Source organism: Hakea prostrata, chromosome 1 (assembly GCF_041222555.1).
Source record: "Hakea prostrata isolate BN-2017 chromosome 1, UWA_Hpros_2, whole genome shotgun sequence".
Taxonomy (NCBI): Eukaryota; Viridiplantae; Streptophyta; class Magnoliopsida; order Proteales; family Proteaceae; genus Hakea; species Hakea prostrata.
The window spans coordinates 3,414,120-3,425,143 of NC_142600.1; the positions used below are offsets into that span (position 1 = coordinate 3,414,120).

Genomic DNA, 11,024 nt, shown 5'->3' on the forward strand with positions numbered 1-11,024 from the left:
TTTTTTTTATTTTTTATATTATCCTTTGTTGAAACTTGTTGAAGAATCTGCACAAACACTTAAACAATTGTTGTAATCACAATATTTCTTCAAAGCTGAAACGTACCAGAGATACTTTCTTTAAGGTGTTTAGACTCCAAATTGTACAACAAATTGTAATCAAGTTATGTTCACTTGACGGAATAACAACAGGGAAAGAGAAAAAGAAAAAGAGGAGGAAATTCAATGTTCATAATGAACTCGAAAATAGATTTATATAGTGAGGGTACCTATTCAGTTCAACTCCATTTAAGAAGGTACTTATCCAACTGAACTCCCTAAGGAAAGTGTTTTTTTCTAATGACATCTCCACGTTTTCACCCAGTAGTGGACTTTCAGATCAAGGCCTATGATCCAAGTCCCAAGTCGTATAAAATTATTAATATTAATGTATATCTATATAACAATGGCAGGGTCACAACTGGGTTTAGGCTCGATTCGCATCGCACAGGTTCGATCCTTAACCCTAAATTAATATTACATAGGCCCTCTCAACCCGATATGGGACTAAATAAAAATTATAGAATAAAATATCCTTCGATATAACAGTGCCATGCTGCATGCGCCTGTGAAAGGAGTTTTTGGGTTAAAAAAAGAAAAAGAGAAAACCCGTCAGATAGTAGTTGTTTTTTTTAATTTTTTTTTGGTGAAGATAACATAGTAGCTGTTACAGAACCCTCATAAATGAGGAGCGAGAAATTTAAAAAAAACAAAATCGCCATCCAGCCGTCTCTTTTCATGTTTAGGACCATTAGAGTTGGCCAAGCAATCGTCAGAGTTGATACTTGATGTCTTGATGTTAAAAGATCTGTCTGATTCATTGCTTTTGTTAATTCACACATTCATTTTGTTGGAAGATGAAATAATTGGGAAAAAAAGAGAGATTTAAATTGCTTGATGAACTCATGCACCACGTCGTTAATGCAAGGGACGACACAACTTGAGCGAGTCATAAACAATGAATAAATAATATCTTTCCTAATCTTAAAAAGCATTCTTTTGCATGGCCTGGCCTTGTTACATTTGATGAAGTCACTTCAATAAACAAATGAGTTAACCCCAATCAAGTGTTGGACGTCGGAGTTTTTAATATCCAATTACGTGATCCTCTGTTTTCTTCTCTATATATACAATACAGATAGAAGAAGATTGGGAACTAATTGTACCAGAGAAGTCACTACTGCTGTGCAGTAACATCTTTGGTCTCCCAACATTTGAGGACGAGAGAGAGATCGAGAGATGGTTTCCATAGGAATGGATGAGGAGAAGAAGAAGCCTCATGCGGTTTGCATACCGTTCCCAACACAGGGCCACATAAACCCCATGATTCAAGTGGCAAAGCTTCTTCACCACAGGGGATTCCACATAACCTTTGTCAACACCGAATACAATCACAAGCGCTTACTCAAATCAAGAGGCCCTGATGCTCTCAAGGGCTTACCTGACTTCCAATTCCATGCCATCCCAGATGGTCTCTCCTCATCACCTGATATTGATGCCACTCAAGACATCCCCGCCCTCTGCCAGTCTACCAACACCACCTGCTTACTTCCCTTCTGCAACCTTCTCTACAAACTCAACTCCACACCCAAAGACATCCCTCCTGTCACTTGCATAGTCTCTGATGGTGGCATGAGCTTCACTCTTCAAGCAGCCGAGGAAATTGGAGTCCCTGAAGTATTCTTTTGGACCCCCAGCGCCTGTGGCCTCTTGGCTTACATGCACTTTCCCCATCTCATGGAAAGAGGACTTACACCTCTCAAAGGTATAATAATCTATAGACTGAAATTAGATCTCACTTAGTTTCTTTCGAACATCTCACCAAATATTCTCTACTTTAATTTTGTTGCACTGAATCAGATGAAAGCTACCTATCCAATGGGTACCTAGACACTCCTTTGGATTGGATCCCAGGGATGAATGGTATCCGTCTCAGGGATATTCCCAGTTTTTTTCGAACAACCGATCCATCCGATATCATGCTTGACATTATCAAAGAAGAAGTTGAGAGAACTTACAAGGCTCATGCTGTAATTTTAAATACCTTTGATGACCTAGAGAAGGATGCCATGGATTCATTGTCAACAATGCTGCCTCGAGTTTACAGCATTGGCCCTCTTCCCCTGATGTTGGATCAGATTAAAGATGAGAGCTTGAAGTCCATTGGGTCCAATCTATGGAAAGAAGAATCTGGGTGTATTGAATGGCTTGATTCCAAAGAAGCATGTTCGGTGGTTTACGTGAATTTTGGGAGCATCACAGTTATGACATCGCAGCAACTTGTGGAGTTTGCATGGGGGCTTGCTAATAGCGAGCAAACCTTCTTGTGGATCATAAGGCCTGATCTTGTTGCTGGTGACTCGGCGGTTTTGCCCGCTGAGTTCGTGAGCCAAACCAAAGAGAGAGGAATGCTTGCAAGTTGGTGTCCACAGGAGGAAGTGTTGAAGCACCCAGCCATAGGTGGTTTCTTAACCCACAGTGGATGGAACTCCACATTGGAAAGCATCTCTGCTGGTGTCCCTATGGTCTGTTGGCCATTCTTTGCAGAGCAGCAAATGAATTGTAGATATTCTTGCACTCACTGGGGGATTGGTTTAGAGATTGACAACAATGTGAAGAGGGATGATGTCGAGAGGCTTGTGAGGGAGTTGATGGAGGGAGAAAAAGGTAAACAGATGAAGACTGCAGCACTGGCTTGGAAAAAGAAAGCGAAAGAGGCCAGTAGTCTTGCGAGCGGGTCTTCTTTGGTCAATTTGGAAAATTTGATCAACCAAATTCTTCAATCAAATCCAAATTAGTTGAACCAACGCCTTGAGCAGGGTTAAGCCAGAAACTGACAGAAATGGTTTCACGTATAAATGAAGGAATTTGCTTAAAAAAGAATTCAACCCAAAGAAGACCTGAAGGATAAGAGATACCTATCAACAATGAAAAGGGGTGGAACCACCCCACCACGTCCAAGAAGAAATAAATGGGCAAATTACATATACACTTCTATATTTGCAATCAATTACATTTATTTTTCCTAAAAGATCAATTACAAATGTTTTATTACTACTTTAGCATAACTGTAATTTTCAATTCTTAACAGTTGAAGAACATCTATAATTGATTTTTTTCCAAGAGTAATAGATATAATTAATTATAAACATAGGCTTTTATATGTAATTTGTCCTAAATAAATTGAAATGGTAGATTGAATATTTTACCTTTAATCGGAAAAGAGATACAAAATTTGGACAGTTTGGCGTCAAAGGTAGTATATTAAAGCGGTTAAAGATCCAACTTTCCTAGGGGAGGTCTTGGGTTCGCACCCACTCGCTCCCTTGAGGAAGTAAATCGTGGTGTGCGCAAGTTGGCCCGGATAAACCTTATATCCAAAAATAAATAAATAAATTTGGACTGTTTGGGTTAATGAGATCATTCTGATGTTTATGCTTGATTAGATAAATATAGTTAAGTGAAGGGGGAAAAAAAACAATTAGGCTATCGTATTAATTTTTGAGTTTTTTACTTGGACAAATTTAATATAGACCCTTTGAGTTTGGAATCAATTATGTCTATTACCCTTGCTTTTATAGGTTGGGGTTAAGTGATGATGTCATCACTTCGTGCAATCTTGGCGAGATTCGCCTTTCGCTTAGTTGCCAAAACCATCAAACTAGTGAAATCTTGCCAATATTTCGTGACATTTCCGAAATCCAGCACATTACTTGACTTTTCTTCTGTGGTAAGGAAGCTGAGTGGCATTTAACATGTGAAGGTTTGCAGGTGTTGTGTGTGGTGTCCAGGTATGCCACGTAGCCAAGCTTGACTTTTGACGTTATGAGGAATTGTGAAACTTCTTTGCCCATCACATCTCTCGTCTCATTAAATTAAAACCCTTATCTTCTACTCATACATGCACTCATAGTACTACAAGACTTATCTCTTGTGGAACTATGGAAGTCTTTATGGGTCGGCAATAGGCTACCCAAAAGGCCATCAACCATTTGCTGCCGTATGGTGCATGAACTATTAGCGAATTATGGTGCACTTGTGGAATACAATCGAACGATCTCTCCTACAACCCTACCGAAATGACTCCAACGAAGATTAAGAACTTCTCCTTTGCAAGTCTGCAATTCCTTCTTCTCTACAAATCTGCAACTCCTTCTCAATAATGAATTTTTATCACAACAATTTATTCGATCATAACTCAAGAACAGAAGTTGAAGAAGTAGATGAAGGTTCGACTGAAAAAAAAAAAGTAAAAAAAGAGACATTCGGCAAAATTTCTGCAATTTTCACCAATATTTTGAACCCATTTTTATTTTGTTAAGTGTCCAATCGGGCGAATTTCACCATAATTTGGCGATTTGATCTTGTAATTTTGTGTACGACTTGACCTGTCGAAGTATAACCGTACAAGTTCATTGTTGAAATCCACGGGTCTTGTTGTTTTCCATAAAAAGATTCTAAGTTGACTTTCCTTCAAATTATGCAACCATCTCTATAAATTTGTATCCACAAACGCCCATTTTCCCAACCAGAAACTTGATTTCGTCCTTGCAAAAGCTATGGCTTTTTCAAGCCTGTTTGTATTTTCTTTTCGTCATCTTCGATCTCTTCTAACTTTTCATATTTTAGCTAACATGATTCCATCGGTCAATCAACGTGATATCTTTCTTATTGTAAATTTTTCTTCCCAAACGACCAACCAGCTAGTATTTACAACTAACAAGCAAAAAAAGAAAAACTAAAACCGATTGAAATTGAAAGGAGAAAAGAGGAAGGCCAGTCATGATTATATTTTGTTTGGCAGTAAATCATGAAATATATTTAATACATAAAATAAATAGTAGACTTTTTTTTTATATAATAAAGAAATCATAAATTTTGATGGGAAAAAAAATTAAAGATATATTGAACTTTCAAAGTTACAAAATATAGAATAAGATAAAATGGTAATCTTAATTTTCAGAAAATACTATTGAGGATACATTTTTCTTTTCCTCTAATTCAATTTATCATAGTAACAGAAAAGTGGGCGATTGCTATCTTAAGAGATATTTTGAGTATCTAGCAATTTGAAATATTTTTGGGGTGTAATATGATTTTTGTTACATATTTAAAGGTGTTCTTGAATTTTTTTTTCTTTTTTCTTTTTCTTCCAAAACAAATGATTTTATATATTTGAAATGAAGGTATTACTATTACATACATAATATAAGGTGGGGCTTTGCTCCTAGCCTCGAAGGGATTCGAACTCTAACCTCATACTTGAAAATACTGATTTTTTACCAAATGAGTCACCCCCTAGGGTTAACAGTTGTATATTTTATAGATATATAGAGTTTTTTACAAGCCGCATGCTTTAGTAAGGCTTAAACTCCATATTGCATTCTTTAGTGCCTTAGATTACAGATTGTACACTTTCAAAATTACAGGTTGCACACTCCTAACATTCTATCTAAGATTCTATTAAATCATAAGTAAAATAATCATATTACCTTCATTAGAGTCAAATGACATAACTGCCCCATTTAAACCTTCTCAAACCCCTAAGTTTAGGTGTTTAACCCAAATCATCAACCCCTAACCTTCTAAAAAATTGTTATAATTGACGAAGCAAAAGTTGGGGGTTCCATGCTAATTTCGCCCATCACACTTTGAGATACTTACAAGTTACACCGTATAGGCGTATACCTTTCCAACCAAACCAATTAATTTATAAGTAAATCCCAATCCGTGCATGGATAGACTTCAGTACGTAACATTGATGTTGAAGTTGTACAAGTAGCAAAGTTAAATTGATGGACTCGATAGTGCCGTACAACATCCTAGAAAAGTAGTTGGTTCTTCTTTTTTTTCTTTTTCTTTTTTCTTATTTTATCTTTGAGGTCGATTTCACTACTTAAAAGCCTAAAATACAGTAGTGATTGTCCAGATGAAAAAGAAAATAAATTTTACATGTGAGAGTCCCTTTGGCAAAAACTAAAATCTGTTGGCTTTCTTTCCTGAGAAAAATTACATCTGGGTCCAACAGTGTGGTTTTCGAAGGTGGTTAGAGTTCCAAATCTTCACTGCCATTAAAAATCAGAACTTTATATATATATCAGAGTTTCCTGAAGTTTACCTCATCACTCAATAGGCTTTTTTATGGGTTCGATCCATAATTTGGTTTGGTTTCAGTCTAGATATCCATTCCAAGTATATTGTAATCTAGATTTTTTGCTTTCACCTGATCTCTCAGTCCAAAATCTGTCCTCTTAAGGATCGATTTGATTCGACAAATCATATCTGTTTCAGCCTATTATGCTGTTAACAAATTGAATTAAAGCTAATAATGGCGTAGTGGGCAATGATCCATTGAAATTAATGTATCATACTTAACCTATGCAATTTGCGTTTGACGGTTCTCTGCATGAATGAAGCTGACCTACATCACGAAAAGTTAGATACGCATGCTATATAATAAAAAATAAAAAATAAAATAACCGCCTATTTATGGTTTTGTCTTTTCGGGAGACACAATTTGACAAATTTATTTCCCAAAGAAATTTTATTCAAAAGCAGACAACACCGAGTAGAAACAGACACCAAAATCATTCTTGTACGCCACATGGCTCTCCTGGCTAGATTATCTACTGTAGAGTTTGGGCAAGTTATGCAACTAAGGCATTCTTTTTCTTCTCTATATATAGAGATGAGAAGATTGGGAATTATTATTGTATCGAGGAAGTGACTCCTGCCTTAGCATCTTTAGCCTACAACACACTCAAGGACGACAGAGAGAGAGAAAGAGTGATGGGTTCTAGTGGAGTTGATCAGGAGGAGAAGAAGAAGCCTCATGTGGTTTGCATACCATTCCCAGCACAAGGCCACATAAATCCCATGCTCAAAGTAGCAAAGCTTCTTCACCAGAGAGGTTTCCACATAACCTTTGTCAACACCGAATACAATCAAAAGCGTCTACTCAAATCAAGAGGACCTGATTCTCTCAAGGGCTTACCTGACTTCCAATTCCATAGCATCTCAGACGGTCTCTCCTCATCACCTGATATTGATGCCACACAAGACATCCCAGCCCTCTGCCACTCTACCAGCACCACTTGCTTACTTCCATTCTGCAACCTTCTCTCCAAGCTCAACTCCAAACCCGACATCCCTTCTGTCACATGCATAGTTTCTGATGGTGCCATGAGCTTCACTCTTCAAGCTGCGAAGGAGATTGGAGTCCCTCAAGTATTCTTCTGGACCACCAGCGCCTGCGGCTTCTTGGGCTACATGCACTATCCCCATCTCATGGAAAAAGGACTTACACCTCTTAAAGGTATAGCTAGCTAGTAAACTACAGACTGGAATTGGAGTTTATTTATTTTCTCTCTAACGTCTCACCAATTTTCAACTTTATCTTTGTTGCACTGAACAGACGAAAGATATCTATCCAATGGGTACTTAGACAATCCTTTGGATTGGATCCCAGGGATGAATGGTATCCGTCTCAGGGATATTCCCAGTTTTGTTCGAACTACCAATCCATCCGATTTCATGCTTCGCTTTCTCAAAGGAGAAGTTGAAAGAGCTTACAAGGCTGATGCTGTAATTTTAAATACCTTTAATGACTTGGAGAAGGATGCCATAGATTCGTTGTCAACGATGTTGCCTCGAGTTTACAGCATTGGCCCTCTTTCTTTGATGTTGGATCAGATTGAAGATGAGAGTTTGAAGTCCATTGGGTCCAATCTATGGAGAGAAGAATCTGGGTGTCTTGAATGGCTTGATTCTAAAGAACCCAGTTCGGTGGTTTACGTCAACTTTGGGAGCATCACGGTCATGACGCCTCAGCAACTGGTGGAGTTTGCATGGGGTCTTGCTAATAGTGAGCAGACCTTCTTATGGATCATAAGGCCTGATCTTGTTGCCGGTGACTCGGCCATTATGCCTATTGAGTTCCTGAGCCAAACCAAAGAGAGAGGAATGCTCGCAAGTTGGTGCCCACAGGAGGAAGTGCTGAAACACCCAGCCATAGGTGGTTTCTTAACCCATAGTGGGTGGAACTCCACACTGGAAAGCACCTGTGGTGGTGTCCCTATGGTTTCTTGGCCATTCTTTGCGGAGCAGCCGACCAACTGTAGATATGCCTGCACTCACTGGGGGATCAGTTCAGAAGATTGACAACAATGTGAAGAGGGAAGATGTGAAGAGGCTTGTGAGAGAGTTGATGGAGGGAGAGAAAGGTAAACGAATGAAGGCGGCAGCAATGGTTTGGAAAAAGAAAGCGAAAGAAGCCATTAGTCCTGGCGGTGGATCTTCTCTGATCAATTTTGACAACTTGGTGAACCAACTTCTTTTAAATCCAAATTAATTTTCAGTACTTCATCAATTTTTATCTTTCTTTTTTCCTTTTTTGCTTTGATCTGCACCAACTTATATATTGATTGTTATCGACCCAAAAGTAAATGATTTGATTGTTGGCTTTGTCGGTCTTAATTAGTTGTCGGTAGCAATTTTAAAGCGAACCTGCGTCTTCTCTATCACTCAACTTTGACGACTAGGTAAACCAAACTTTTATTTCAGTTCCAAGTGGTTCACCACACCAAACTTTTTTGTGTTTTTTTTCCTTTTTCTGCTAAGAACTGCACCAATTAAACCTCTATGGCTCTGCTAGCTGAACTGTAAAAGCATTGTTTGTTATTTTTGGAAAAATAAATACACGCAGAGGGAATTGATTGTTTGGCCACCTGGGTTCCATTATGATTGGGCACAAGGGAAATGATGGACCGGTAGGAAACTGCTCATTGTACATTGAATCTACTTAATATCATGCATGCACTTAGCATGTACTTGATCGGTGGATGTGCTTCTAGCACAGTCAGAAGCCTCCTATATAGTTAGAGACAGTAAATCCAAAGACGTTATGAGTTCAAACATCTATCTCACTACACCTTCCTTCTCCGCCAAGCCTGTGGGCCCCAAGTTAGATATATGATACATGAATACGTGATATGAATGCGGTGGCATGGAACATCTATCTCTCTACACCTTCCCTCTCTGCCAAGCCTGTGGGCCCCCAAGCTAAATATATGATACATGAATACGTGATATGAATGCGGTGGCATGGAAGGATCTTTAAGTATGGTACTATTCCAATTTTCTACATGACAACACATTCTCTTTACCAGAAAAAAGAAAAAAGAAAAAAAAATGGACAAGACATTCTCTTATAGAGGGGACAATGCATGTGGAACCATTAAGTTTGGGCGCGTCTCGCTTGGTTGTGGCTTATGATAGACAAGCGGTCAATGTCACCTTTGTCTCCTCTCTAGGGAGAATATCTCCGAGAGAGTGCCCAGTGAAGTCTAAAACAAAAATAAAAATTAGTCTTTGCTCAATTCCTCCTTGCCATGATTTTGCAGAACCTACAAAGTGAATGAAACTTGTTGAACCCAAGAAATGATTAGTGTCGTCTCAACCTTCTTGTCCTTAAGATTCAACTAGTTTGTGATTCGCAAGAGGAAGATGAATACTTTTTTGTTTCCTCAATAGGTAAGGATGAGATTTTAAACCAGGTTTTTGTTTAAATCTCCTTCAGTGAGATTTGACTACTCTGCAATTTCTTCTCCATCACCCACCTGGTTTAAGTGCATCAGTTCATTGATTTGAGTTTGATTCAAGATTGCAGCCAAAAGAGTTTAGATTCATAGCTAAGAAAGAAAAAAGGAAAAAAGGAAAATTTATTATTATTATGATTTTAGAAACAACTAGGGTTTTTTGTTCTTACAGATTTGCAAAAGTTAGGATTTTAAACAAGGTTTTGATTGTATTTGGGTTCGCAGAATTTCATGTTCATCATTTGTAGTTGCAAGTTCTTCAGAATCGTAACAAGGAGGAATGGAAGACGAAGACTATTTTTCATTTTTATTTTTCTTCAAATCAGGTTCGGGTATTATGAGTTTGAATAAGATAAAATCAAATATTTAATGCTAGCCATTGGATTGATATAATCTGGGAGATATTAATTATCCCCGGAGAGGAGCCAAACCCTGCCAGTGCCCAGTGGGCATGCTTGGCTACTTGAGCATAAGTATTTGGCATTGAATCAGAATTGTCACTACAACTGCAGGCAAATATAAGACTATATATGGTACAAAATACAAGAATACATAAGCTCTACGGTTATACTAATGTGTATTATTCTGGATCATAAGGCCTGTGTGTTGAGTTGTTGAGCCAAACAAGTTTTTTTTTCTTTGATATTTTTTGCTTTTCGCTTAGAACTGCACCCTTTAAATCTATGTGGCCCTGCTAGCTGAACACTAAAGGCACTGATTGTTAGTTAGGGGGAAATATATATATACAATTTAATTTAAACGTAACTTAACATTCTTTCAATTAATATTAACAAATCCTCTAAGTGTCACTTAAGAAATCTAAAATATTACATGCAGATTATATTCTCATTGTTCTGTTCGTCTATTTACCAATATTCTGAATTTCAATTTCTCTTTTTCACTTCAATCGAATGGTGAAGGAGAAGGTGGAGAGAGAATAGGAACATCAACGCCTGTTCAAGATCTTTAGCATCATTTTCACCAGAATATAAACCCTCGTTTGCTTCAAATGCCACACAACCTGAAGAACGACTGAGATTTTTTTTTTTTTTGAGGTGGTGGGTGCTTTTTAGTGATGCGACCGGTGATAGGGTGGTGGAGGGCGAAGGAATTGAGAATATTATATGAGAGGTATATTAATAATTTTATTTTTTTTATAATAATATGAGTGTATTTTGATTGTTTCATGAATAAAGTTAATAACCATATAATTAACCGTGTTAATTGGCTCTTGATCCAAATGTAATTTAAGCCACTAAATAAAGAAACACAATCTAATTTTAGCCTTCATTGGTGTGACGCTAGTGTAAATTTTCTTGAAAAGAGTCAAACTTGTAACTTCCAATACTAATGAAAGAAAGCTTTGCTGACATTCGAATTATGCACACA

At 37.7% G+C, this 11,024-nt stretch overlaps 1 protein-coding gene and 1 pseudogene across 1 annotated transcript; both read left to right on the top strand.

The window, feature by feature from the left end:
- The first annotated feature begins 1,212 nt into the window (after positions 1–1,212).
- On the top strand, positions 1,213–2,971 carry LOC149026708 (7-deoxyloganetin glucosyltransferase-like). The gene is made up of 2 exons (XM_089155544.1): positions 1,213–1,804; positions 1,900–2,971. The coding sequence occupies exons 1-2, from the start codon at positions 1,279–1,281 to the stop codon at positions 2,835–2,837; spliced, it is 1,464 nt and encodes a 487-aa protein (XP_089011670.1). The 5' UTR covers positions 1,213–1,278; the 3' UTR covers positions 2,838–2,971.
- Positions 2,972–6,772: 3,801 nt separating this feature from the next.
- LOC149026709 (7-deoxyloganetin glucosyltransferase-like) lies at positions 6,773–8,389 on the top strand (annotated as a pseudogene).
- The last annotated feature ends 2,635 nt before the right edge of the window (positions 8,390–11,024 follow it).

Bases quoted from the DNA above. Each gene is read 5' to 3' on its own strand.
- LOC149026708 (XM_089155544.1), top strand. From the start codon at position 1,279: ATGGTTTCCATAGGAATGGATGAGGAGAAGAAGAAGCCTCATGCGGTT. The intron at 1,805-1,899 runs GTATAATAATCT...GCACTGAATCAG, and splicing joins AGGACTTACACCTCTCAAAG to ATGAAAGCTACCTATCCAAT.